Source organism: Amorphotheca resinae (genome assembly GCF_003019875.1).
Source record: "Amorphotheca resinae ATCC 22711 unplaced genomic scaffold M430scaffold_10, whole genome shotgun sequence".
Classification (NCBI taxonomy): domain Eukaryota; kingdom Fungi; phylum Ascomycota; class Leotiomycetes; order Helotiales; family Amorphothecaceae; genus Amorphotheca; species Amorphotheca resinae.
In genome coordinates, this window is record NW_020194480.1 from 689,992 (window position 1) to 717,034 (window position 27,043).

Sequence of the window (27,043 nt, forward strand, 5' to 3'; positions counted from 1 at the left end):
CTAAAGTCAGCCAAAAAGAAGCCTACGGGGAATCCTTTTCTGGGCCCCTAGAGAATCGGTTCTAGTTGGAAAGAAAACCTCTCGCTGAATCAAACACCACTCGTCCAATGCGGACCGAGCGACTGGCCGTAGAAGCCTCGAGTTGCTTAGTCGACTTCTTCTAGGCTCCGAGCTGTAGCCCTCAATGCATAAGAACCGGAAGGCCGAAATATCTCGGTCCATAATCCAGGACGCCTTACGCAAAGAACTTACCAAGACCAATTTCACTAACGAAGTAAGAAGTTCGCAACTTGCCCTATATCAACGAAGCTTTCAGAAGTTGGCAGGCTTTGCTTTGCCGTCTTCGACATTTCCATGTCTAGCTGTCCAGCTGCCGACACAGTTCTGCAAGAGAATAGAACGGTTCATATGAGGCAATAGCTTCCGGGCGGCATAGAGGACCAATACCGGGCACGAGAATTGGTATCTTGGTTCGCGGGTATTGTCATTTGCTGGGTAAAGCTGTGCCATAATTGGAATCATTGAGTACACTGCTTACTTCGCGCGAATGGATGGGAGCTACTTGGCAAAAGCCTGTTGGATACCCGAAAAGTGGACTCATCCAAAGTTTGAGACATCAGAAGACTGTTGATCCTCGGAGCTCCAGCTCGTGTTGTGCTACTCGAAGTCTTGACGAACCGTTTAGAGACCGCTAAAGCGAAGGTACATATATAATAGCCATGCCTGCTATGACTTGACTGCCATATCGTATTCATGTATAGTGGTATCGGTATATATAACAAGCAGCGGGTATCAAACAGTTAGAATTGGTGGAACAGAACTTGAACAAAACACTGGTTCCGTCTCTCTTTTGGGCAGTTCAGGGGAAGCATGTAAATGGCGATCACATCACAATCATCGGGCAGCTGATTCTGTGGAGATACTTATTTTCGTAATGCACAAAGCCCAGATCCACCACCTGCGCAACATGGGAATGTAGCAATCCTCAATAAGCTCCTCCACGTCCTCGCATCATCTCAGAATCGAGAGCACACCTAGTATAGGTGGAACCCAAATCTATCGACAAACGCTGATGTGAAACTCGCCATTTCCAGCCATCACATCCCCATCCCATGCAAGCTTGCGTTCCATGCATAGTAACGAGCATATCGAGACACGCATCAACTATCCACATCTGAATACACGACGAAAAAGGAAAAGCTTTGGACAAGATATCCGGAAGTTGTGTGATCCCAAACGCCCTTATTTTGCTGCTTGTATGAGAAGAACGATTTTTGGCCATCCATCTCCATCTTCTATCCGTTCAAATGTATGCAGGGGAGAACAATAGCATATCTAACTCTCGTGATTGATCGTAACGGAGGTGACATGCATTAACGGAGAGACGCGACAGAGAAAGCAGAGGAGTGCTGGTGGCACATCTACTTTCTTCGGAAGGAGCAGCCTTCAGTCAAGCGGGCCTTTCCACCGGTTGGTTGGCAGAGCACAGTCGAGCAGCCAGCGCAGATGACAACGGTTTGTGCGTGGGAGAAGACGGTGGTGATGGTGAAGCAGCCGGGGCACTTGACGTCCATGAAGAAGGAGCGGGGAGCAGGGACAAGGGTCTATGAGGGGTAACGTCAGATTTACAACGTCTCCAATATACAAAGATCCAGAGAAGGCAATCGGAGCATACCTTGAGCTTGTGCTTGCGAGCCTCAGCGGCTGGGGTTGGGTTGAGGAGATCAACTGCGAGAACCTATACAGGCAGCGCGTTAGCTTTCGATGTCCAAAATCCATCCATCAATCAAGCCCATATCAATATCCAATCCATCTCCACCACCAGGTTCCTCCTCATTCCATAGCTGATGAAGTCCTCCGCCATATCCTCATCATTGGACTTGTCGTGTGAAGGTCTCGTGAGGGATTGCCTTCACCGACAAATGTGGCAATTTCGAAGGCGAACAAGAAGGATGGATTGATTCCTTACCATCTTGGCGGTCTGCGATAAGCTTGTCTATCGATTCGAGGGGACTGACGGGTCTTTCGTCGATTTGCAGAAACTTGGGACGTAGAGAGCAGAGGTCAGTCGTTTGTCGATGGTTGAGGGGTTGAAAGTAGAGGAGATCGAAGCTTTCGGCAAGATGGTGCAAACCCTAGCGAAATGCGAAAATCAAAAAAATTAGCATAAGCGATGTGCGTCACGTGCAACGAAGGATGCATGTGGTGGTGATGTGGTGTTTGCTTGGTTTGCATTAGGTACGCGCAGCCGACTTTGCGACGAACATGCGCCTTTCACGATCATTCTTCAAACATGGCTGCTCCTCTGGATCAGCGCATAAGCGTGCCTATAGATGACCCAAATGCAGATACAGAATGGTATGCTCCTCTTTCACAGGAAGTAGAGCCCAAAACTGACAATCCCAGGAATGACATCCTGCGAAAACACGGCGTTATCCCCGAAAAGCCCCCCTCTCCTACCCCTCTAATTGAAGAAGCCATTCTCGAAGGCCGCCGCCTCGCACACGAGAACCGATTAGAAGGCAAAGATCTTGATGAACTCGACGAATTAGAAGATCTCGAAGACGAAGAATTCCTCGAGAAGTACAGGCAGCAACGGGTTCAGGAACTTGCTTCCCTCACAAAGAAGGCCGTGCACGGGACAGTGTATCCTATTTCGAAACCAGATTACTCCCGGGAGGTGACGGATGCAAGCGCAAATGGACCTGTATTGGTCAACATGACCAGCGGGCTGGGAACGAATGTTGAGAGTAGGGTATTGAGCGAGCTGTGGAGGAAAGCAGCAGCCGAATATGGGGAGGTCAAATTTTGTGAGATCAGAGCAGATATGGCCATTGAGGGTTATCCGGATCGGAATTGTCCAACAATCTTGGTTTATCACAAAGGGGATATTGTCAAGCAAGTCGTAACGCTGATGACCCTTGGAGGGGTCAGAATAGGCATGCCAGAAATTGACAAGTTGTTGATTGAGGTGGGGGCAATTAAGGATAATGATATGCGAGTTATGAAGAGGAGAACTGATGCAGAAGATGCTGAGGAGGAAGCACGACAAAATAAGGGTGGCATAAGGAATTCAAAACAAGCACATGTGGAAGACGACGATGATTGGGATTAGGCACGATGATTGCATGGTATACTGGAGTCGTGGTGTTAGGCGAAATGAGAGCTACGAGCCTCGGATGGATTGTATCTTAATTTCGATGCTTTTCTAGAGGTCTCATGGCTCATCGTATCTTCGCTGTCATTTTCCCATGGTGGGTTCAACGAATATGTTCATATCGTTGATAATAGTCTTCGAATCTGGAGAACAGCAGAAGGCTTGCCCCCGCCAGCCTTGAAGCTGGTAGGCTCGGGAATACCTGGAGATCGAGGAGATGATAATCTGGGTCAATATCCTTATCAAACGCTTCGTAATTCTCCGAACCCATCTAGCTTGAAGCGAGGGCAAAGAAAGATAGCAGGGTTGAATTTCCTTGTTTCGACCTTCCTCAGAAACCACTTTCAATTCTTTTGCACTGGGACTCTGTTGGCACAATCTGAGCGCTATCAGCCTCAAGCCTGGTTCAAAGTTGAATCTCATGCAAGAGGCCTGTTGTGTCTCGGAGAGCAGCGCCGCCAATGATACTCAAATCAGTCGAGCTTGAGCTTATAGTCAGCCATAACAACATCTGTCTTTTCGGAGACTATGCGGATATTGCGCGGTTTCCTCGTTATATATATGGGGATTCTGTACCGCCAAGTGCATACTGGTAATCCTAGAAATATCTGTCAGCTCAGTGATGGCCAAAGACAGGAGCCTCGAGCACCAATCATCCAATAGCTTCAGGTATTGCAAGAAAATTAGACATTCTCAGTTACCTACCTTTTATTCTGCTGTCATATGAAGAATAACTGTGACGAAGTGGAGACCTTTTCTAACCAGTTCAAGGGTCGAGCTTTAGCAAGCCTTAGAGCCTGGAGTCTGGAGAAGCGCGAGGCGAGGCGATGCGGGGTTGGTTTGCGGGGCAATTCGGCCAGTGGATTGCTGATATTGTGAAGGTTGGACATCAGTGACCGGCTGGGATTATGTATTCTGGGGAGGCGAAGTCAGTTTCCGTAGATGGTTCAAATTGAGCTTTTCTCTTTAACTCCTCACACGACCCTTCAGTTCTCAGCTAAGCATGCCCACAACAGTATAAATGGCCCTTCCGATCCTGATGTCTCTTCTTCTCCTGCCTGATCCTCGCACACCGTTTGCACAACGCGTCCGCTTGGTGGAATCGCCAGGTCCAGCCTTTAATACAAGGTGGATTGAGCTCATCCGCAAACAGACACAACTGTTCCTCGTGTATCTTGGTGTGTTTGCAATTGTAGACAATTTGATGCATGATGCACATACTCGAGAATCTGTATGTCTCCTCGATCGCTGCTACGGTTGGATTCTTCGGAGTTTCGGTGCTTTGGTAGTTGCTATGTTGCGGTTCTCATTAAAACGACCTTTTCTGGATTCTGGATTTCGTCGCGGACAACATTATGAGTTAAGACCAGAGAAAACATAATCTAGTTCGTCATGAGTAATCAAATGATCTCAACTCCTTTCCTTCGTTCAGATAGCCTTGTTAGCTAGACCAGCTTCCCAAACGGCACCACCCTTCCACCATCCGAACCATTATTTGGTTATGGTTTACCTATGTTCTCAACAAGGAGGATGCTTCTAATAACCTTTCTCCGGCTAGGTCTATCAGGCTTTACTACTTCCCTCTTATGGAGCCTTTCCTTGTTAAAGATATAAGTAATCATAGACATTTTCTAGCTATTACTAACTCCCCTTCCCCTCGACGCGCGTCCCCTTCCTCACACAGAAAGCTTCAACAAGCCTCCCAACTGTTCATGTGATGGTAACATAGGACTGATTGAACTGGTAACAGGGAATGGAAGCCCTTCTTCATCTCGTTCCTTTATTCCTTTACTTCCATTGAAGATTTCCACTTCCCTGTGATATTACTTTCAATCCTCAACTACCGCGTCTTATTCCTCTGCACCCAGAAATTTCCTAGCACCAAATCACAGCCCATGATTACTCTAGTATATGTCTTCCTTCAATATTACTCACCAGACGTCCATTTACACTCCTATTCCCCAAAGCAAAATGCCGCGGGCGAAAGCAAGCCCATTAAAGTCCGAATAGTATAAGTCAAGAAGAAAACAGTGGGTATTAGCTCGTGGACGGCATGTACTCGAGCTTGTAGAATACCCTTAAAGGAATTCCAACGTCATTTTGAGATCTTTGTGGCTATTTACTAAGAAACCCGCCCATGAAATATGACCCAGTCCCACAACTAAGTAAGGTAGGTATCGGCATGTTGGCATTCCATAGGCTGAAGCTCTTGACAGCGAATTGGAGGGGCGATGTACGCGTACCCGGGCAGGAACGGGTGGAGTTGGCATTTTCCGAATTTGAAAACTGCTGTAGTGATTCTCTTCCTATGGCACGTATGCCCGGCTGGACGACGGTGCTTCTTTGAAGACCCCTCTACTAGCGATATTTAACACATGTTGGATTGGAACGGGTTCGAATTTAGCTTTTATACATACAATAATACACCTATGACGATTGCTTCTCGCCCTTATCTTCATTCCATCTAATCTTCTCGCCGTGCTTGCTCTTCAACTGACCCTCTTCCGCTCTCCCATCCTCCTCTACATCCTCCTCGCTCAAGCGATTCGTAGCCCAGATCCTCTCAATACAAAGCTCATAATTGCCCGGCACTCGATCAATCAACCCAATCCCTACAGTTCTGACCTTCTGCCTCAACAGCTCGGTCTGCGGCTCCACCACAATGCCATGATTCGTCCTCACAAACTCATTCCACTTGATCAACACCGTCTCCCACTCTCCGGGCCTTCGCGCGTATAGTCTGTGCTGATGTAAATCCGTCGGGACAATGCTCTCGGTCTGTAGATTCACAAAGTATTTCCGGCCATCGCTCTTTATCCGCAATGCTAGGTAAGCGTAGGGGTCGATATCCCACAGAGACTTCCCGAAGATGGTGAAAGGTCGGTCTTTCGTCCGCCAGGCTGCGTAGCCGGTCCGCTGGATGTGTGGTTTGTTCACCGGCAGCTCGATGGATATGCTGCCGTGAAATTTGGCGTACCCGTTCTTGTTCTCTGACGGAGGCGGGTTGGGGTCTGATGAGGGAGGGATCCAGTCTAGGTTCGCCCGGGAGAAGCCTCCTACGTCGGAATCACATATCAATTTGCAGTCCTGAATCGATTCGGGGTCGTGGAAGGAGGTGAGGACGTAGGGTTGGGTTGGTCTTTTGATTGCTTCTGCCTTGAACGCTGCGATGGACCATTAGCAACGAGCCTGATCTTGGGAGGTGGATAGGAATACCAATCGCGGACAATCTTTTGAATTCGTCGAGGCTTCGGCCCATGAAGCCTTTAGCCAATAGATTCGGGGTGGCCCTCATCGTGACTTTCAACAGAGAGGTTGTGGTGCTTGCAAGAGCTTGACGCTATCGCTATCACTGTCGGCACGCCACGATGATCCTGTTTCTCAGTCCTTGATTAGAGCTGCAAGGTCAACTGTACCAACGCATGGATCACAGAATGACCACGCCACTCGGCACGAGCCGGTAGCGCTTTTGACATCGATGTTCAACACAATCGGGGTGATATTGGTCTCTGCAGGGCTATTCCCTACCCACTATCTACTTTATACTATCTGAAACCTTCATATCATCCTCCTGGGGCCATTGTACTAGTATGATGATGCTCTGCCAGTACAATTATAGCAGTCCTTGCTGGCTGTGCACCCGGCCTGCCAGAGACGGCCACAGTGGCTGCATATTCTCCATTCTGGAGCTACAGATGAATTGGGGCTGATATTTATCACGCAATTACCAGCCAATATCTTTGAGATTCAATGGCAATATGATATAACAGTGATTGCTGTTCTACCCAGGGCATCAGGTGAGGTTGGTATAAGGTTTCACCGGAACGGACAAATATTCATCCGCAAGGCCGCTCACCATGAATCACAAAGGGGCTCTGAAAGAAGAATGAAGGAGCTATATCAGATAGCGTTAGCACCTCGCCTAATATGTTGCTACCAGTGATAATTGCCTAAAGCTTTCCCATCTTTAAGTCTAATGTCTAAATCCATCCTCCACTCAACCATACTGGCCATGTTAGGGACCAGGACAAAGCAAAATGAGAGCCCACTTCAAAAGTTTGAAAGTAGGGAGCAGTGTATTTTGGGAAATGGAAGTCCACCCGCACCTTTCCCCTTCCGTCATCGGCTACTAGTTGCAACTCTGATTATGCGGGTCTGGCGGGGGTCATGGGGATGTTCCTGCAGCGCCTTCGTAGCTCAGCAGCAGGCCTGAATGGCATCCAATTCTTTGTCCAGCAAGATGAAATTGATCGTAGCGGCGATGGCTTTTAGACGGTGTTATTTTCAAGTTTGTTGGTTGTTGTTCTCGTCTTTGGTGTTGCTCTATGTGTTGCCGGTGGTTGCTTCCCCATGTTGCTGGATATTTCCTTGAGAATGAAGCCGGGCAGAGGTCTGCATGGCGGGCTGTGTTTGCGTGGCGAGAGGCCCTGGTAGAGAGAATGACGGCCAAAGAGGGATGAAGGGTTTCAGGGAGGTCGATGATGGGTGAGAGGCCATATGGAGATCAGTTAGGGGCCCAAGTATCATCAAGTGTTATCAAGTATCATCAAGTGTTATCAAGTATCATAAGTATCATCAGGTATCATGATACCCTGTCTGGTTTTTCATACAATCTCTTTCACACACTCTCTCCGGTCTTGAGGTTCGATGCGAGGGCTGCGGTGTCTCTCTCCCAATGGGGAAAGGACGAGGAAGGGGCTGCCAACTGCGGAAGGGCCCCTCTGCCATGCCCATATGGCCCCGTATGGCTCCTGCTGCTTCCGTCCATCTGGTCAAGTAAGGAAGGAGCAGCCGCTACTCGACGCTAAGCCCGGAACCCGCGCTGTCGGGACTGTTCGAGGAAGCGACGCTCGCATCGGTTATTTATTCGGCGCCGTATAAAGGGTTCCTCCTGTCTCCCTCCCCCATCGCTCCTTCCTTCCTTCCTTCTTTTCCCACCAAACGTTCTCCTCTTCTCCCCGCAGGTCCTTTCCTGGTTACCCGAAGCCTAAGCCCCTTCTGTCTTCTGTCTCGGTAGCGCGCCGTCCATCAGGACAAAAGACACTTCCTCCCCACATCTTCTTCCCCATCTCTCCTTCTCTCCTTCTCATCACCCTCCTTCTTCTTACTTCTTACTTCTTCTTCTCTTCTACTTCCCCTTTCCCTTCCCCCTTCACCACTGCCCCCAAACTCTCCCATCTCTGCACGCACAGTTAAATACACGCAGCTAGGTACCCATGTCGTATCCTACTTTCACTGGCGGTGGCGCCGGCCCTGGCAGCCCTCCTCCCATCGCGGCTCCTGAGATCAACGGCAAGTACATCTCTCTCTCCTTTGCTCATATCATTATCTCCTTCACTCTGTCACCATCACCTCCCCTTCGATTCTACCTATCTTCACCTCTACCTCCACCTCCACCTCCACCTCCACCTCCACCTCCATTTTCTGCCCCTATATCATCCATACGCGATGCCACATCATGCTTCATTTCTCCATTCTTGTAAACTCAGTCACAGCACATCACATTCCGTGTTAATACTTTCCATTCCTGCCCGGCTTTTGGTTTCCGGGACGCGCTTCTATCGCGTTTCCAAGTCCTTCCGTGGCGTTTCCGCACCCATACCCCCGTCAATCTGATGTTTGACGCGGTTGTCGCGTTCCCTGCTTCTTTTCTGGTCCTTTTACTCTTGACCAGCCATGCTGATACTCAATTGCCCCAGAAGGCGCTCCCCTTACCGACATGGTCCAGCTCACCCTCGGCGACGAGAAGCCTGTTGAGGTTACATCTACCAGTTCTGGCTCTTACACCATGAACCAGACCGCCAACCGCGGAGACGGTTATTCTCCTAGTACTGAGCGGTATGTCTTATGAATGATACTCATGCTTCAGAGCACGTGCTGAGGTGACTACAGCTACTCTCCCCCCTTCGTTCGCAATGGTGCTCGTAGCCAGAGCGATGACCCCTTCCAGCCCACTCCTCGTCCTCGCTCTCTTCAAGTTCCTGGTACCCCAAAGTCGGCTCGTATCATGAGCAAGAAAAGCTGGCGCTCGGGCTCTGGCAGCGATGAGGATGCGTCTGCCTCCAGCTCCCCATTGAACCATCACTCTCAACCCACTGCTCGTAGACTCTCGTTCCATGTCCAAGAGTACGCTGGGGAGGGAGCTGATAGCCAGCTGACTGCCTATGTTGACGTCGATCCTGAGGATGCGCAAGCTGTCTACCCACCTGCATACTGTCTCTTCGTCGCCAAGTAAGTTCATTATACTACCTGGAATATTCATGCGGACTTGCTGATATTTCAAAAAGCCTTCTCCAGTCCGAGAGTGATGAATCTCTTGCAGCATCCGTCACTGCAGCCTTCCGTGATTACGGTAAGGTTTTTGTGAAGATTCGACGTGATGGAAAGCAGATGCCCTTCGGATTTTGCCAATTTACCGTAAGTCTTTCGAGGGCCGTCCCTTCTGAGAGCAGCTACTAACTTGGGACACAGAAGATGGCCCATGCCCAGACTGCCCTTAGAGAGGCTCCAGGACGCTTAATCAATGGCCGTGCATGCCGCGTTGAGAAGGCCAAGGCCCACCGTGAGCCCGACAGCAGTCCTCCGGATCCCCAACCCGATGCTGATACCAAGGCAGGCTCTTTCTTTATTGAGCGTAAGTTTGGACCTGTTATCACTCCAGCAGAAGCCCGAGAGCTTCTTGAGCCCTTTGGCAAGCTTACGCTTTGCTACACGGTGACCGAAGTTGAACGCTCATCCCTTAACCTCAACGAGGGTGTCATGGTTAATTTTGAGCTGTATGACCTGGGAAAGGAGGCCCTACTTGTAAGTCTCTCACTCATAATCTCGTAATCAAAGCTAACTTGCTGAAGTATTTCCGCAACCATCATCTGTACAAGATGCAAAACATCGCAGGCTATGGCTCGCCACCTCGAACCATCTACCAAGACCGCAGCCCTTCTTCTGTCAATGCTAGAGCATACCTTGCCCGCTATGATGTTGACAGACGTTCAATTTTTGTTGGGAATCTTCCTGCTGGTGTCACTGAGGATGAGATCAAGCAGGTCTTCAATCAGTATGGCCCTATTCGGGACATCATGTTGAGAGAGAGCCCCTCGCGCTTCGCATGTAAGTTATCTATTTCTTTGCTGTGGTCACGATCTGATATTGTCAAAGCTCAAGAGAAGATCCATTTTGGATTTATTCAATTCAAATCTACGGTCGAAGCTGACAAGGTTATCGACGATGTGGTAAGAGATCCCCCACCCCCATCCCCCCTTGATAGGCTCAGAATCTTACATTATTCTAGAACGGCTTTGTCCTTCGTGGCAAGAGACTCCGCGTTGCACACAAGGATTCCCAAAACAGAGCCCGAGTGAACAACGCCTACGGGTCAACTGTTCCTACCGGTCACTGCCAGTCTCCAGCTCCATACAAGCATTCGGCGCCTTACCAATCACCTGCGCCTCGCCTCAACGAGCAGCAAGTCTCTCCCATGTCGCAGATATCGCCACCGGGTTATGGTTCTCCATTCAGCTACCCATATAGCCCGTACTATAATTACAGTTACGGTCCCCCTCCCCCTCCCTTCATTGCAGATGGGCAAAACTTCTATCCTCCGACACCATACCAACCTTACTACGGGTATCCCGGTAGTCCAAGCTACGACCCTCGCAGCTCAAGTGCTCCTGAAGTCACTGGCGGTGCGAGCCCTCACTATTCGTACTCGCCATATAACTACGCTCCTGCGCCATTCTGGGGTTTTCCAAACACAAGCGTGGAGCAGCAAGCCTCTTCACCAACTGCTGACTATTCCAGTTCATACACTGCGGCTTTGGTGAGCAATGATGAATCGGAGGATCGCTCAACCACTCCAACCCCTTCTGGCCATGTTTCTATCGCCGAGGAATTGCTTGAGACTCAGTCTGTGTAAATGCAAGACAGCTTCAACACCTGCTCATGGACATCGCGCATTTACTTGCTCCTTTTCCAAAGGCACGTTCATTGCATCAGCATCTCTGTTCGCCGACTCTGTGGGAAACCACCTTCATTGACGATATCAACTGTTTCTACCGCCTGTTTCTGAACGCCTGTGTCAACAGGGCAGTGAGATTCCTCATACTTGCAAAGATGTTGCTTCATGTTCTCACTGCACTAATGCTTCTTTTCATATTCATGTCGATGGCCTAATTACTCCCTGCCCGGCATTTACTACACGATCAGTATCCGAAGACAACTCATCTCTCTTCTTGCTCCACTTGGACAAGTAGACATGGATAGGATACTTTACTGATCTATTTTTTCTTTTTCTTTCTTTTTCATGATCGCTTCACCGTCATCTCGATGTACAATAGCTGAAGTGTAGTCTGAACAAATGCATTCAATGAAATGCTTAACTTCATAGACATGTGACGTTCGATGAAATTATTGACGGTATTGGTAATATACATCATTGAGAGTTCTCTCTAGCTCTTTTATGTAGAATGTCACTTTACTAAAAATCCCCTGGAAATGCTAGAAGAAAACTGAACATCCACTCTCGAAACGCTATCGTTGAAGAGGTGGAACCTGAAATTGAGCACTTTTGGAGCATCCTCAAAATATGTTGATAGCTTCTAAGACTTGCGAATCTCTCGGGGAGAAATCAGAGTTTCGCATATGCAGCACCTCCATATGACTATTCGTCTACAACATCTGTCCATTTTCTTCCCGTCAACTTCTCGAATGCCTCTCTGTATTTCCCCGCGGTTTCTCTCACCACTTCATCCGGCATCCTCACCCCTTGCTTCCCCTTCAGACCCTCCTTAGTCAACCAGTCACGTAAGAATTGCTTGTCATAACTCTGCTGCTCCCGTCCCACTTCGTATTTATCCGCAGGCCAAAACCGACTAGAGTCGGGGGTCAAGACCTCATCCACAAGCACCACCTCGTCAGTCTCCTCGTCCAAGCCAAACTCAAATTTCGTATCCGCAATAATCAAACCCCTCTGGGCGGCATAATCCCTCGCCGTGGTATACAGCTGAATAGCAAGGTCTTGAATGCGCTGTGCGTATTTCGGACCCACAATGACAGCAGCTTCATCAGGGTGGATATTCTGATCGTTCTGTCCCGCCTCCGCCTTCGTCGATGGGGTATAGATTGCGCCTTGGGGAAAGGCTTCGGATTCCCGCAGGCCGGCCTTCATGGGGATTCCATGCACGGTCGAGGTGCGTTGGTATTCTTTCCATGCGGAGCCGGTGATGTAGCCGCGGACGATAGCTTCAATGGGGAAGATCTTGAGCTTTCTAACTTGCATGGAGCGGTTCTTGAGCAGGGGCACCTGGGAGGATGGTATCGAGGGCGGCAGAGAGAGGGTGAGGAAGTGGGTTTTCAGGTTGGGGATCTGGGCCGAGAGGACGGAGAACCAGTGGGCGGAGAGGAGGGTCAGGAGGACGCCCTTGGAGGGAACACCCTGTGGCAGGTTAGATGAGGTCAATGTCCAAAGAAGCCAGCAATTACATTATCCATGATCACATCGTAGGCTGAGATGCGATCCGAAGCCACAAACAGCAGGGTTTTGTCGTCAACCTCGTACAGATCCCGAACCTTGCCCTCGGCGATCTTGCGAAGCGTCGTGAGAGAGCTCGAGGTGAGCACGGTCTGCGTGTTGTCTGCCATTGCTCAATTGCAAGGGTAGGATCGCTGCTTGGACGATCAAGTGCGATTCTCGAATTCAAGTACAAGGACAAGTACTGCGCGCACTGTGACTCTATCGATAATTCGTCGGCGGGGCAGAAGAAAAAATCGACCCCACGTAGAAAGTTCTGCGTCTCGGCCAAACCCTGGCAGAAACAATGTCGAGCCAACCAAAGGCCGGTCTATCGAATAGCACAACGGAGTCCGTCGCTACGGCGTCCAGCTTTACAAGTCAAGACGAGGGGTCTGGGGTCGGAAAAGGATTCTTCTATGGCGGCAAGTGGCATAGCGGCATGAGGCGGGGCACACGGGAAACCCTGGATGGCGCACCCGCACCACCACGCAAGAGGTAGGTAGCCAGGTTATAAAATGTTGCGCAGAGCCAACCTCCTCTCCGTCTCTGTTCTTCTTATCTATCGTCGGCTTCAAAGTGACTCGGTGTGTTGTGTGTGTCGCATAGCTCCAGAGGCGCATCCTCGAAGACGGCATCATGGGCGTCCCCTCCACCCAGGCTAGCAATGCCATTATCTACCTCACCTACGGTGCATTCCTGTATGTTTAAGCGCCTCCGATCCCTCCAGATCGGCAAGCAGCTGCGATCTGCGCTGACCCTCCCATAGCGTGTTTGGTTGCTACATTGCGTGGAGATTGAGAAAGTCGACAAAGGTACGCTTCCACGCGTGACTTTCGAGGTTTAGACGGATGCTGATGGTGTACCAGGGAGAATACTTGGCCAGCAACAGGACTCAGACTGGTTAGAAACCCTCCCGCGTGCTGTCTGCCTTCGGCCGTCAAGCGGCTATTCAAGCAGCTTGCTATTGTCTTTTACCCCGGGGTTTTCCTGCTCTGATCAATGTTCGGGGGGTTTCATCAGACCCCCGGCGATGCAGGTGGGCCTTTAAAATAATGCTCGTGCTAACAAGTAATAGCAATTCCTCTGGCTCTAAACTTCATCGCGTCCGGTTAGTACATCAAAAGAATAGCATCTTACGAATCAAAGATGCGGCAACATAGCAATCGCGGACCCAGCAACGCTTAGCAGGATGGATGTTACTTGAAATAGGATGAGTTATGAAGAGGTTTGTATTAAGAGAGACACGGTTGGCTCTTCCTCGAATTCTTTCTACTCAAGGTAGTCTTCACTTCTTTGTGTGACTATTGAGACAGAAAGAGGCCGAGGAAGACCAACGCGGCTTCACTACGGGCGCTGAATCAAAGCAGTCTTTGAGGATCCAACTCCTGAGATTGCCTCGGGAGAGATCTTTGAATCCTGCTTAGATGAAGCTGAGACTGCACCGTAAATACTCGATCAAGTTAATGCTTGCGTGGGAAAGTGTTGCCGCTTTGAACGATTCCCCCCTTCCCTCATCCAGGATGTGATGGCTAACCTTGGATGTTTTGCTATGTCACAGCCCTTGGATCTGGTATACTGTTCTCATACCCCGAACTCGCTACCATCACGGGTGTTCAAGGGGTGGTTATCTATGCCATCACCTCAGCCGCCCCTCTCATGATCTTCGCCTACCTTGGACCTATCATCAGAGCCAAGTGTCCAGAAGGCTTTGTTCTGACCGAATGGACTAGACAGCGATATGGCTTAATTGCTGCGCTCTTTCTCAGCTTTTTGACACTGGTCACTATGTTCTTATACATGGTGGCTGAGCTCTCTGCTTTGCAGCAGATTATGAACACCCTGACCGGGATGGACGGCCTCCCAATGGTCATAGTGGAATGCGTTGTTACAACTATATATACGTGTAAGTGTCCATGGAAATGATCAGGCGGTATTTTAACTAATATATTGAAAGCTCTGGGAGGATTCAAGATTTCGTTTATTACGGATAACATACAGGGTGCTATGGTCATTGCACTTAGTGAGTATCCTAGGAACAGGCTCCTTATGTGGTTCGATTGCTAACTTCCAACAGTCATTATTGCCACTATCACTGTAGGCGTAGAGACAAAGATTGACAGAAGCTTGATTGATTCGTCCGGCCTGACAAAGGCCAGTCTCTTAGGATGGCAACTCCTCTATATCCTTCCTGTTTCGGTTCTGACCAACGATTTCTTCTTGTCCAATTTCTGGATTCGAACCTTCGCCTCGAAAACCGACAGAGATCTGTGGATTGGCGTATCAATTGCTGCGCTCGTAACACTCATCATCCTGACCCTTGTGGGATCGACTGGTTTGATCGCTACCTGGTCAGGGGCCTTTGACCCCAACAATCCTGACCAGGACGGTAGCGTTGCCTTCTTCTACCTTCTCGAACAATTACCCACGTGGACCATAGGCATTGTGCTCGTCATGGTGGTCTCTCTCAGCACTGCTGCTTTCGACAGTTTCCAATCTGCAATGGTCTCGACCGCATCCAACGATATCTTCCGCAACAAGCTCAACATCTGGTGGGTACGTGGGGGCGTTGTGTTAATCATCTTCCCAGTTGTGGTCCTAGCCCTCAAGGCCCCTTCGATTCTCCAAATCTACTTGATATCTGACCTGGTATCCGCTTCCGTTATCCCCGTCCTGGTGCTTGGTCTCAGTGACTATTTCTACTTCTGGCGAGGTTTTGAAGTCGTTGTAGGTGGATTGGGCGGAGTCCTCACGGTCTTTATCTTTGGCACGATTTACTACGGCAACGCTCTTGAAGGCGCTCAGCTTATCTTGTTGGAGCAGGGTCTCTACGGAAATGACTGGAGCGCATTTGGGGCTTTTGTTTCCGCACCCGTAGGAGGTATACTTTGGGGCTTTGGGGCACTCGCTGTAAGGCTTTCGTACCAGTATATCGAGGCGAAAGTCAAGGGTAAGCGATTCGATGCTCTGGACCGTCCGGTGTATCTCGACACTCAAGTCGAGGGTGCAGCAGAATATGATGGGATCGATGACATTCGCAACGATGATGATCGTCAAGAGGGTGGTGTCGTTACTGTTGTTCACACGGGAACGGGGAAGTTTTTCTGACCTGGTCCGTAATATCTAATCAGGAGGATGCCATTTCAAGCAAAGTCTAAAGTCAGGGGACTGCCAAGTATCGTCGACAGTTTGGCTAAGGGATAGGACGACGACTTTGTGGAGGCAATCCAATTGTTTAGGTTGCTTTTTGTGCGGTATATTTCCTACATATAATATACAGATTACTTCCTTTTCGCAGTATATCTAGGTATACAGCTTCGTCAGGATACAATTTGACCAACAAATCCTGTTGCATCAAGCTTAAGCCTCCAGAGCATTCTTCTGCCATTGCACGATATCCTCAAATTTTGTCTCCTCCGTCGTTCCCCAGACTTGCCAGTCATCCGCCTTCCATTTCCAGTACTTCTTCTGCACCACCACATACTCCACCACATCCTTCTCCTTCCCCGTTCCTTTCACAGGGGCCCCGCTTGGCCCGTATCTAGTCAATTTCTGCCGACTAGATATCCGTACCACAGCCTGTCTGATGGCAGCACCCTCAATAGGTAATCTCGCAGCTCTGTGGCTAACCACCTGTGCCCTCTTGTTATATTTGACCAACTCCCAGACCACCTTCTCACCCCTAGCCCGGTTCCCGATCCGTGCCCTGAAGGAATCGTATACGCCGTCCGTACATATCTTCCGCAGCGTCTTGACGTCTCCTTCCGCAAAGGCGGTATACATCTCTCTATGCAGGGCGATGGCCGTAGGGGCGATCTGACTCCGGTGGATCTTGACCAAGCGGTTAAACCAACGGGCCTCCTTCGGTGACGTCCACTTCAAGATCAGGATGGAAAGAGCATCTCGTAGGTGGAACTTCACGCGCGACCATTGTAATGATAGGAACGGACGGGGCGAGTGGAAGAGTGAAGGGCGATTGCTGCCGGTGGGAGGCACGAAGGTCGCTGCCGGGTTGTCTGTCAGCTACCGCCCGGAAGGTGCTCTGCAGGGCGAGATGCTGCGACATACATACCTTCCAAGATACCGATATCTGAAGGAATAGCCATCATCTCTCTAGAGGCAATCCGCATGCTGCGTTCTGGAGGCTGCGCGGGTCGAGCATAGGCGGGAGGGCGATTGAGGTCCCATCGCGGCGCAACGTGGGAGAAGCAGCGCCGTTCGAGGGGTGAGGAGAGCCCCACGGCTGACAGGAGGGGCCGACGCAGAGATTGAGCCATGGGGCCGTTGACAATGGGCGGCATTTTCGAGGGGATGAAGATGGGATCTCTGAAGCTTTTTTCTTTTTTTGGCGATGCTCGGTTGTTCCGAGGCCTGCCAGCTCCGGCCACGATCTGGACGGACGAGGCTTCAACCCACGGGTAGTAACGCGATTAGCCTTTATCAATTTAAACTTCAAATAATATTCCAATCATAGTTTCCTGCTCTCTCTCTCTTCGAATGCGGTGCTAAAACCTGTCTGGTTTACCCTGGTTGTCGGGGGTTGCGCCTGGCCATTAATCGGAATCCGGGGTACTGTACCTGTTCGACATTCGTTCTAACTTCGACCGTCGACCTCCCTCCCACCTTCCACCGCCCATCTTCTTATATATGTGTACATATATATGACCGCTGCCTCCTCTCCTCTCCAACTCTCTCTCCATCTTCCCACTCTTCAAATCCCCAGAGTGCAATGCGGCAGCATATGCCGTAACCGTGCTCCCCCCTGGCTTCCCAACGCCAACTGCTTCGAAATACGCCCACCTCGTCCTCCACCACCGCCCCTCCTCCACCGTCCTACACGACGACTCTCGCCGCCTCCTCTCCTCCAGACAACCCCCCCGCAGCCTCCGATGCCAGGACCTCAGTGCTGCACCCGCGCGTGGCCGTGCTGCTCGGCGTCGAGAAGCGCTGGCACATCCCCCTCCTCTTCTGCCGCGCCCTGAGTACCGCCCCCGCTGCGTGGTGGGGTCTCCGCTGTGTGCTCACGTTCCTGGATGAGCTGCTCATGGGGGAGAATCCTGTTATGGCTGCGACGCCGTGGGGTGTGGAGCGGCGCTTTCGCGTCACCGAGGTGTTTCTGGCTGTGCTCTGGGTATGGAACTTGTCTCCTTGGAAAGCCGCTGGACGGCTGCCCCTTTACCTGCCAACCCTCCCTCTGAGAATCTTGAGGGTTGACCTTTTACTCTTTTGGATGTGTGCTAATTCTGGGAAAGTGTTGTGCAAGCGCCTATCTATCTTTCTTCTTCACGGACTGCCTAATGTCTCGTTGGTGAGCTACCCATTTACCACCCCTCGCAGTCATATAGAAGCTGCCAAGAGACATTCCTGCTAATTGACTCTGCAGGCTTTTAAATTATACTCCTCAGGGTAAGCCCTCCAAATATCCTGTGCTGTACAGGCAGCTCTTCTAACCTTTCGATCGAAAAGCAACTCTGGTCCGTCTCCTCACTATCAACGCTATAAATGCCTATATAACGTCATGGGTCCTATATCTCTCTGGCGGCTCTGAAGATCCTCGTCTTCTGCTGCCCGCCTGGATCAGTATTGCTAGTGTGCGTACCGCCTTTCCCTTCCTCCTATTCTTTATCATATGCTTTGTCTTACCTTCCCTATTCTTACTGAGATACGAGACAGACCCTCACCTTCCTGTACCACGTAACGCACCCACGCCTTGCTATTCGCAAGGAAACCTCCTTGTCGATTTCCATCTTCTCTATTGCCAGTTTCATCAGCATGTTTAGTTTGCTTTTACAGTTGCATCTGACGAGGGAAGATGATCCCGCTGTACCCTTCTTTTCGATTGCTAAACAGAGCTGGGCTTGGTTCAAGATTGGGGTCAGGATGATTGGGCGAGTTGGGAGGGAATTGTAGTAACCGTCAACGATGCCAAGCTGCTTCGAACAGAACGGATAATCATTATGGAGATGCATGGATTAGCTGTGTAATGATATATCAATTGCCGGAATTGTGCTACGCCTCCAGTCCTTCAAGGAGTGCCCGGGCGAGCAGTGCCCTCTGCTGATACACATGTTTTCTGCAGGGAACAAATAAAGAGCAAATACGAATGTAATAGCAAAGCAAAAACAACCATTCCTTGAAGACCATCCCATGCCATCGTTGCGTTCTATGAAAGAATGCGGGTATCATCGGAGAACGCCCCATATCGAACCGTGCCGTAATAACGATCACATCGACCCAGCCACCAGACGAGGAGGCGAGGTGAGCAAGAAGCTGAAAGAGAGAATTTGTGGTATGCAAACATACTTCTGTCGAACCTCACTCGGGATGGTGACTGGTGGGGCGGGACTCGATGGGTTTAGAAACCATGGACCTGTGCGGAAGTAAAGGATTAGTCGTTGCACGCTTGTATTGAAGACATGGTTGATTCTTACCTTGATGGTCTTGGCATCAAGTTCCAAACCCTCCTTCTTATCGGTGAGGAACTCCTGAACATCCTTGCGCTGATCTCCCTGAAGCTGAATCACCTCCCCCATCTCAGTATCGACGACGATGGTGCCATTGCAAGCTAGGAATTCAGTTAGTGGTTGATAAAATTACCGGGCTAACGGAAGGGGGACAGTACCGAATTTCTTCTTGATGACCTTGAGGATTTTCTTTTGGTCAAACTTCTTAGGAAGACCTTGAACAGTAGTTAGGGTCTTACGACCATTGCGTTCTATTGTTTTGATGTCAGTATTCTCCTTATCAGTCGTGGCGTCATACAAACGCCTAGTAGAACCTTCGAGAAGGATCGCCAACAGGAGGGGTAACAACTTACGCTGAATACGGATGTGTATGTAATTCTGCGACTGCTTGGTCTCTCCTGTATCCTCGTCGGCTTCGGCGAAGGGGTCTGCAATACGGAGGAATGTTAGCCAGGTATGTGACACGAAAGGGCGGAGCGAATCGATGAAGCCCTGTGCTCAGAGCCGAGGCTACAAAGCCCGCGATATGCGTCGGTTCTCCGCGATAACAAAGGGTTACGAACCAAAGGTTTTTAAGTTCTGTTGTCAAAGAGATGTTAGCAGTGGCGCTGCGATGATATGACTTGGATGAGGTGCTAAGGGAAGGAGGCTTTGCATGACTAGAGATGGGACGAGGCTCCAGGTCCATCATGTTCCATCATATCACGACCGCACTCTCATGTGGCAGGAAGACAGTGCATACCTCGATTGACATTAACGGTATTCGTGGATCTTCTGGCTGGTGGTGTTGGTATTGAGGGATGTCAGGTGCGTAGGTGGCGCGGGGGAACTTTGTGGGCTTTTGTGTCAAGAGGAGGTGAGTTGGTGTAGAGTGGAGTGGAGTGGATCTGGTTGCAAAACGTAAACCGAAGAGGTTGAGAGTGTTGGTGGTTTTGCGGTGGGTAGACAATGAGTTGTAGAGTTGTTGGTGACTTGAAGGGGTCGTTGATGTCGATGGAGGGGAAGGATTCGAAGGGCGAGGTGGGGAGGGCTAGTTATGTAAGCGAGCTAGGGCCTTAGTGCCTTGGTGCCTGATTGCCTTGGTGCCTTGGTGCCTTGAAACAAAGATAGGTGGCGAACCTATCAGGCGGAGGGGGCATAGAAATCTCCGACCTGATTGGGCACGCGACTGATGGCAGGAACCACGGTTGGTCACATTTGTGGCGGGAAAAGGGTCTGCCGCTGGGGCCCAAATATACAGTACAATACAGCGTGGTATCAATTATCAAATCCTGTCCATAGTAGGTACGTGTAGATTCTTCTCTGGGTATCTCTCCCTCCTTATTATTACTATACATTGACCGGTCAATCCAAACGCTATCAATACAAAACGCCCTACGCAGAGGATGGTGCCGCCGCCGGTGCTCCGGTGCCTGTGCCCTGGCCGGGAACTGGAGGAGGTGGGAGGAAGACGGAAAGATATGTCTGCCGGGTGTAATCAGCCGGGGAAGGTTATGTGAGATCAGCAAGCGGGCGCAACTTACAATGACGAGTGCCATGACTGCAAATTCTCAGGTCAGCATCCAGATCAAAGTAGAGAGTAGAGATAGATAGATGCCAATCGGACAGGCGTAGCACTCACAGGACATTCCGACAGATAAATAAGCTGGTTGGCTTGTAACCTTCCTTGTCTCGGCACTCTCACCCAGCCACTTCTGGATTGCAAATACGACGGACGCCCTGCCAGTAATCAGAATCTCCAGCGTTCCAGCTGCGGCGCTTCAACATACCAGCCAACGTACTTGTTCCGCGTAAACATGGCGGCCATTGGTAAAGTGCTGATCATCGTGCCGCTCATGTCGCTCGTGTCCTCCTTCGCAACGGGCATCTGGTAGGGGATGACTTGCAGGAATGGTTAGCACATTGCGGGGTCGCAAGAACACATTCATCTGGCCGACAATGTACTTACTGAGGTCAGGCCTGCGCATATCCTTCTTTGTCGCCATGGTTGCTGCTGCGCTGAAAGCAGTGAACGGAGGGAGGGTAGGGAGAATTGTTGTTCCAACAGGGCAGGGCTGAGCGAGGCGGGAGGAAGCTGCTTTCGGCCGGGCTGAGCTGGGATTAGTCAGCAGGCGCGTAGAGAGAGTCGCGGGAAGTACCTATGTACCTATGTACCTTAGGATCGGGGAGGGGACAATCAGTTGCTCGATCGGGGGGGGATCAGATCTATCGATTCGACTTGTCCTGCTGTCGGCAGAGTATACCCAAGGTACATTACCTTATGCACAGGATGGAATGGGATACGTGTGACTGCGCAGCGTGCCCTGCGTGGTCTGTCGTTTACGTAGTATCTGTCTATCTGTCTATCTGTCTATCAGAGTACCGCCAGTGGTGACGACGAATCATCGGAATAGTTCGTCGAGAGCGACGGGCGGGAAGTACTGGGTACTTACGATTCCTAGCAACACCTACGGGACGAGCAGGTACCTAATACCTCATGCACGATACCTCGACGCTGTCCGGGATGCTACAGCGGCACCTACCGGGGGCCCACCACCCGAGACACGCACCGAGGAATCAGAGGAAACAGATCAGACACCGAGCTTTCATAATCCATTGTTCTGCACACGCTTCAAGACCCGCACAAATGCACAATTCTTCGTTTATCAACAAATTATGAAGACCGCAGGCATGCATTACTACTGCCGTATCCAGCATGATACCGCATCGGGTTAATCCAGCCTCTGCGCGCCTTTCCCCTTTCGCCCGCTTCTACACAATCGACTGGGGGTGGATCTTGTCTGGCTCTCGCTCCTGGCTTCTGGCTCCGGCGCTGCTCTGGCTCTCTCTGCCTGCCCGCTTTTAGCTCCTCGACACGTCCGACACCACCCACTCTACTACTCGGCTTCCGTCTTCAACATCTTCACTAACTACATCTCCCATCTCCTGTCTCCTTATCTCTTTTCTGTCTCTGCACCCGTATCGCCATCTTTGACATTCATATCTTTCCTTCGCCTGTGCCGGCCCTCGGGAGAATGGCTCGATCATGACCGCAAGACCCGATTTGGGCCCACGGCAGCCCCAGAGATCGTCGAGTGCCAGCATCGCTCAGAGACCTCCGCAGCCGGGCAGGGCGCTGTCCCAGCAGTTCGCGCCTTCGTCCTCGGCCAGGAGGGTTGAGCAGGCCGTCGTGGACTTGACTTTCGATGCGGCTGACGCTGCGCTGGGGCGACCTGCCATTGCCCCGAAGAATGGCGGCTCGCCCCTCAAAGTGGACATGACAAAGGATGCGAAGGCGTCGACTGCGGTCGACCCTCTGAAGCCAGCGGCCGAGGCCACTCCTTCCTGGCGACCCTCCCTCCCTCCGCGTGGCCGACCGCTACTGCACTTTGATCTCCCGAGCACGAACAGCCCAAACTCGCGCGCGGCGGAAGACGGGGCCCAGCCAGGCGTCACAATCAAACCGATGCCTCTTCCTGTGCGACCGGGACGGAACGCCCCGTCTTCTTTCGACAAGGCGCGCATTGCCTCCAGAACCCCTCCGAAGAAAGATGCTCGGCCGAAACCCTACACGCTGGAGGTTCCAACCGCCGCGCCTCACTATCCCCCCAATGGTATGTTAAGCCATCTGCTGCTCGAATCACAACTTACTGACTCCGGAAGGCCACGCCGACTTCTTTCCCTGGACGGGGAAGCACCCTGAAGACCGTTTCACCGAGGCTACAATCCGGCAGGGCTTCTTCGACAAGGCACAGATGACGCAGAATGAGACAGGCTCTGCTAAAGCGTCCATCCTGCCCCCTCTCAAACATAAGAGCGGGCTCCAAACCTTGTCATCCCTGTTCACCAGCGTCCTTGCCCAACGGAGAGCTCATGGCCAGATCACCTCGAGCTCGACGTTCAAGCCGCCCCCGCGGGTTACGGTGACGGATACAAAGCGGGAGATGTGGTTGAAGGACCTGGCAAACCCAGCAATCTCGTTACGGCGCCTCAGCCGGTCAATTCCTCACGGTATTCGAGGAAAGGTATTGCTGGACCAGTCGCTCAGCAAAAATATACCGCTCGAAAGGGCTGTTTGGTTAGCTAAATGTGTCGGCGCGAATGAGTTGAGGTCTTTCAGGAGGAAGGGCGCCAATGGCCTTCCCATGGGCGGGGAAGGAAAGTGGATCCGAGATTTCACGGTTTGTGTAGAGCAGTTTGTCGAGAGTGCTGTAGGATCCTGTGGGGAGAAAGATTTTAGAAGCCGGGTAAACTATGTGTAGGTTATTCGGGGGAACCCCTTCCAGCGTACGTAACTGATCAGTCTTGCAGTATCCGTTTATCTGCCCATTTTCACGCAGAGCACTTACTAGATCGCGACCATTATTTGGATTGGCTGGTATCATCCTTGGAGAACAGTCAACAAGCGAAACTGCCTATGTGGCTATTGATAACTCAGATCTACTGGAAGGATATCTTACATTATCGCAAATTCGGTCGTCGTCTATCAACGGCTTTGTTAAATCACTGGGCAGCCGTACGTCTCTCCCCATTTCACCTTGCCTCGATCTTCCCTTTTTTCCGTATCAAGACTTGTGCTAATAAGTTTTTGAAGACTATGGTCCATCCTGACCGTGATATATTGGTTCCCCTTTCTGACCGGCTAGAACTGGCATTGAAGGAACTCATGGAATCGCATCCGGAGAGCTTTGTTTCCTCGATAGGCTGGACAAAACACAGGACTCTCATCCAGACTAGTCTGGCACCGGATGATGCGCGCTTCGCAGCATTATTTGCTTCGATTGATCGACGAAATAGTCGTCTTGCTGCTCCGACTGCTAAAAAGGAGCCTAGCCCTCGAAAGTGTCTAATTCAGCTTCTTGATACGACTCTCGAGAAGCCGTTCACGAGTGAGCTACTCGAGCAATGTTGGCAGGTAGATGACGACAAAGACATACTTGTCCAGGCTGTTTTAGAATGGGCCACATCGTTCTATCGACCAGGAACTGCCAAGATTTATGTCGCTGTACGTCTACTTAGACATTGGACTAGGTCTGGCGTTGATGTCACCCAAGGCATTCTTAGCTTCCTTGACTCTAAAGCATGTGAAAGAGGACGCAACAAACCTGCACTCTACCATCTGGTCTGCGAACTAGCACGCTCAGAGCATTTTTCGACCCCTATGTACCTTCAGTGGGTGATAGCCCGAGGTGGTCTTTATGATGCAGCAGACGTCGCTCGGGGCGGTCCCTGTGCAACACGCCTTCTGGCCGAGCTGCCTGTCCATAATTTCACAGAAAGCATGGACACCCTCCGGAGGACTTTACTTAGTCGTGCAGACTTTTCGGTTGATGATGAAGAGGAACAAATCAGAGCATATATGGCATTTTTGGCCAAATGTCTCCCAGGTATGCAGGCAAATGTGGATCTCGAATCCGATCCGGACGTCGCCATTGCCGATGATAAGATCGGGTTTTCGCCAGAGCTGAGTCGTGGGAGCAAGTCGGAGGTTGGGCTGTGGCTCAGGCAAAAAGTCAGACTACAAATGCTTCAACCCACCATCCCTCCATTGGACGACTGGGACGATTCGCCAATGAAGGGGGGAACATCTGCAATCACCTTATCGGATTTTAACATTGTGCGGCAGTCACTCGAGCATATGGAGGATTTTTCCATCCTTGCCGATGTGTTGAAGATGGTATCAAGCTCCAATGACGCGGAAGTCCTGGCGTCTTGCGCCGACACAATCAACTTGCACCTCGACTCCTTCGCGGCCATTGGTGCTCTGAAGAGTCTTTTTGAAATCCTCACAGGTCGTCTACGATCTTTGACAGAGGATGATTCATTTCCGAGGGTGCTCTTGGTATCTTTATCAGAACTTGCTGCTAGAATTCCCGAACAGAATGATGTTGCGCGGCAGCTTGCTCAGGAGCTTTCCCGCAGTGATCGAAAGACTGCCGCCGATGCCTGCTCGCCAGTCTCCGATCACATGGCAGGTGTCACGCAAAGTGCCGAATCCGACTTCACCGATGAAATGGAGAAAGTGCTAGGCAGTGGGAATAACATGGACCAAGCAACCCTAGAGCGACTCTTCCAGCGGATTGCAATCCGTTTGGAAGGATCATGGGAGAAATCACAGGAACAATATCGAAGCTGCGGATTGCTATTCACGAGACTCAGAACTTTCGACGCACAACGCTTCGATGTCCTTATGGCTGCTTGGGTGAACCGCGTCCTCCAGATGGAATCCCGTCCGAGCATGATTCAAGTCTTCGGGCCGCTAATCAGCTTTGGGTGTCTCGCTCTTCAAGATGTCGTTAGTAACTGCGTATCTGTGATTGAAAATGAGATGGCACTACATAATTCAATACCCTCGAAAGTCGCTGAGGAAGTGCTGGCTCTACTTATCGCTCCTTCATCTATTCCTGAGACAATGTCCGACGAGGAGGCATATCGTCTGCGTGTCAAGCAGGCTAATATGCAAAGGGACCATTCTCTTGACATCTTATCCGTTATCCGCCGGTCTTTTCTAGATGCGCTGGATTCCAACCAGGTTCAACCTGGGGCCGCTCCTGCCCAGGTTGAAACTCTGCTCGGCCGGATATATGGGTTCCTTCAGAGACTTGTCCTCGTTGACACTGATTCGATAATCCAGAGGTTGATAGTCCCGCTACTTTCAAGTGCTAGTATGGGAGCCGCAGCTACAGTATCTGCAATCGTGGATGGGCTCTTAACAGATGGGAAGCGCAATGCGGATACCCCTATTCCCATCGATGTAGTCGTTAGCTTGGCGGATTGCCTCACACTGCCCTTCTGCCAAGTGAAACTTGCATCGATATTTATCCAAGATAAATCTAGTCCTACGACTGTGGATGAGAGCGACTCGGAATGTCTTCAGGCATTTGATAATGCGATTGGATCCGCCGTCACGGCAGGAAATACGGCATGGGCTTATCTTATACCATCACTTGACATATCAATTGTCCGGCACCTTCGAAAACGAGCCGAAACGGAATTCATCTCGATCTGTCCATCTTTGAAAACGGCCTCTACCGAGGATATTCCAACAATGCGCAGCCGTATACAACAGGCAAACAATCTTCTATATATAGTGGATGCGACAACATCCAGCCTTTCTGTTCCCACGTCCGCCACCTCTCTGGCTCCTGAGATCGTCACAGTACTAAACAACATGTGGCTTCTCCTGTGCGGCACGCAGATCCAAGTCCCTGAAATGAAAGAACTCATGATCACGGAATGGCTTCCCCTCCTCTTATCCTTCACCACCATTCACACTTCGGCTTTTGAGGAGACTAAGGCTGGGCATGAAGACAGATCCAAAGCTTTACTTGCCCTCGCCGCCATCATGCTCGAATTGCAGGCTCTGGACAACAGTACGGGAATCATAAACACGACTACACAGGATACTTTTGACATTGCGCTCCATTTGGTTGATGCATTGCCGGACGATATGCGACAGCAGTGTATTCGTAGTCTGCGAGATACGATATCTAATCGTCAAGTCTCATACCTTTTCAGTATTCCGACAGATCCTTCCGGGTGGTTGGTTTTGAGCCAGAAGGAAAGAATCGGTGGTAGCGGAGGAGCCGAGGGCAGAGGGATCGATATAGAGAAGGAGAAACTGGCTCCTTTCCCATTAAGGAGGTGGGAAATGTTGGGCGAGCCAACGCCAAACGTGGGAGAGAATGACACGAGCTTGAGCCTGACACTATTTGACGCGAGAAGGTATTGACCTTGCTCATGTTCAAGTCTTGATTATACCAAATAGACGACGATGGTGTCTGTATTTGAGGTGCTGCCTACTGGATAGCGCGGCAGTTATGGTCGACGGGGCTATGAGTCTATGGATAAGATCCCACTGTATCTATTACGAAGATATGATCTAAGAACGAATCTTAATTCAGTTATGCATCTTGACGCAGTATGTACCCTTCTCAA

General features: G+C 50.6%; 13 protein-coding genes across 13 annotated transcripts; 7 read left to right on the forward strand and 6 right to left on the reverse strand.

Annotated features, from left to right (window-relative positions):
• Positions 1-1,360: 1,360 nt before the first annotated feature.
• Positions 1,361-2,002, reverse strand: M430DRAFT_44355 (hypothetical protein). The gene is made up of 3 exons (XM_024867693.1): positions 1,820-2,002; positions 1,676-1,738; positions 1,361-1,604 (listed from the first exon to the last, which is right to left on the reverse strand). Exons 1-3 carry the CDS (start codon positions 1,862-1,864, stop codon positions 1,422-1,424), a joined length of 291 nt encoding a protein of 96 aa, XP_024718428.1. The 5' UTR covers positions 1,865-2,002; the 3' UTR covers positions 1,361-1,421.
• A 255-nt stretch (positions 2,003-2,257) lies between these two features.
• Positions 2,258-3,133, forward strand: M430DRAFT_144680 (hypothetical protein). The gene is made up of 2 exons (XM_024862902.1): positions 2,258-2,358; positions 2,407-3,133. Exons 1-2 carry the CDS (start codon positions 2,294-2,296, stop codon positions 3,113-3,115), a joined length of 774 nt encoding a protein of 257 aa, XP_024718429.1. The 5' UTR covers positions 2,258-2,293; the 3' UTR covers positions 3,116-3,133.
• Positions 3,134-3,932: 799 nt separating this feature from the next.
• On the forward strand, positions 3,933-4,643 carry M430DRAFT_171032 (hypothetical protein). The gene has a single exon (XM_024863606.1). It carries the CDS (start codon positions 4,179-4,181, stop codon positions 4,536-4,538), a length of 360 nt encoding a protein of 119 aa, XP_024718430.1. The 5' UTR covers positions 3,933-4,178; the 3' UTR covers positions 4,539-4,643.
• A 941-nt stretch (positions 4,644-5,584) lies between these two features.
• Positions 5,585-6,452, reverse strand: M430DRAFT_107496 (hypothetical protein; the record flags this gene model as incomplete). The annotated part of the gene is made up of 2 exons (XM_024861159.1): positions 5,585-6,321; positions 6,374-6,452. 2 exons carry the CDS (start codon positions 6,450-6,452, stop codon positions 5,585-5,587), a joined length of 816 nt encoding a protein of 271 aa, XP_024718431.1.
• An 863-nt stretch (positions 6,453-7,315) lies between these two features.
• Positions 7,316-7,685, reverse strand: M430DRAFT_68667 (hypothetical protein; the record flags this gene model as incomplete). Its single annotated transcript, XM_024869368.1, has 1 exon — positions 7,316-7,685. A coding segment is annotated over one exon (205 nt), but the record flags the coding sequence as incomplete, so codon positions are not given.
• A 1,191-nt stretch (positions 7,686-8,876) lies between these two features.
• Positions 8,877-11,166, forward strand: M430DRAFT_270231 (hypothetical protein; the record flags this gene model as incomplete). The annotated part of the gene is made up of 7 exons (XM_024865500.1): positions 8,877-8,995; positions 9,050-9,388; positions 9,445-9,574; positions 9,629-9,961; positions 10,009-10,264; positions 10,313-10,386; positions 10,446-11,166. The coding sequence occupies 7 exons, from the start codon at positions 8,877-8,879 to the stop codon at positions 11,067-11,069; spliced, it is 1,875 nt and encodes a 624-aa protein (XP_024718433.1). The 3' UTR covers positions 11,070-11,166.
• A 382-nt stretch (positions 11,167-11,548) lies between these two features.
• M430DRAFT_125987 (hypothetical protein) lies at positions 11,549-13,028 on the reverse strand. Its single transcript, XM_024861969.1, has 2 exons — positions 12,635-13,028; positions 11,549-12,587 (listed from the first exon to the last, which is right to left on the reverse strand). Exons 1-2 carry the CDS (start codon positions 12,791-12,793, stop codon positions 11,814-11,816), a joined length of 933 nt encoding a protein of 310 aa, XP_024718434.1. The 5' UTR covers positions 12,794-13,028; the 3' UTR covers positions 11,549-11,813.
• A 152-nt stretch (positions 13,029-13,180) lies between these two features.
• On the forward strand, positions 13,181-14,245 carry M430DRAFT_125989 (hypothetical protein). The gene is made up of 4 exons (XM_024861970.1): positions 13,181-13,363; positions 13,432-13,477; positions 13,532-13,565; positions 13,741-14,245. The coding sequence occupies exons 1-4, from the start codon at positions 13,302-13,304 to the stop codon at positions 13,776-13,778; spliced, it is 180 nt and encodes a 59-aa protein (XP_024718435.1). The 5' UTR covers positions 13,181-13,301; the 3' UTR covers positions 13,779-14,245.
• M430DRAFT_107103 (hypothetical protein) lies at positions 14,205-15,770 on the forward strand (the record flags this gene model as incomplete). Its single annotated transcript, XM_024861134.1, has 3 exons — positions 14,205-14,568; positions 14,620-14,685; positions 14,740-15,770. The coding sequence occupies 3 exons, from the start codon at positions 14,205-14,207 to the stop codon at positions 15,768-15,770; spliced, it is 1,461 nt and encodes a 486-aa protein (XP_024718436.1).
• Positions 15,771-16,022: 252 nt separating this feature from the next.
• On the reverse strand, positions 16,023-16,963 carry M430DRAFT_21523 (hypothetical protein; the record flags this gene model as incomplete). Its single annotated transcript, XM_024864529.1, has 2 exons — positions 16,023-16,666; positions 16,735-16,963. 2 exons carry the CDS (start codon positions 16,961-16,963, stop codon positions 16,023-16,025), a joined length of 873 nt encoding a protein of 290 aa, XP_024718437.1.
• A 506-nt stretch (positions 16,964-17,469) lies between these two features.
• Positions 17,470-18,572, forward strand: M430DRAFT_106527 (hypothetical protein; the record flags this gene model as incomplete). Its single annotated transcript, XM_024861086.1, has 5 exons — positions 17,470-17,793; positions 17,915-17,970; positions 18,046-18,068; positions 18,129-18,253; positions 18,336-18,572. Coding segments are annotated over 5 exons (765 nt in total), but the record flags the coding sequence as incomplete, so codon positions are not given.
• Positions 18,573-19,017: 445 nt separating this feature from the next.
• Positions 19,018-21,311, reverse strand: M430DRAFT_68670 (hypothetical protein; the record flags this gene model as incomplete). The annotated part of the gene is made up of 8 exons (XM_024869369.1): positions 21,273-21,311; positions 21,075-21,220; positions 20,896-21,007; positions 20,748-20,845; positions 19,480-19,554; positions 19,285-19,377; positions 19,094-19,227; positions 19,018-19,032 (listed from the first exon to the last, which is right to left on the reverse strand). Exons 2-8 carry the CDS (start codon positions 21,109-21,111, stop codon positions 19,018-19,020), a joined length of 564 nt encoding a protein of 187 aa, XP_024718439.1. The 5' UTR covers positions 21,112-21,220; positions 21,273-21,311.
• A 677-nt stretch (positions 21,312-21,988) lies between these two features.
• Positions 21,989-27,040, forward strand: M430DRAFT_44362 (hypothetical protein). Its single transcript, XM_024867694.1, has 4 exons — positions 21,989-22,719; positions 22,769-23,363; positions 23,417-23,621; positions 23,700-27,040. Exons 1-4 carry the CDS (start codon positions 22,152-22,154, stop codon positions 26,835-26,837), a joined length of 4,506 nt encoding a protein of 1,501 aa, XP_024718440.1. The 5' UTR covers positions 21,989-22,151; the 3' UTR covers positions 26,838-27,040.
• Positions 27,041-27,043: the final 3 nt, after the last annotated feature.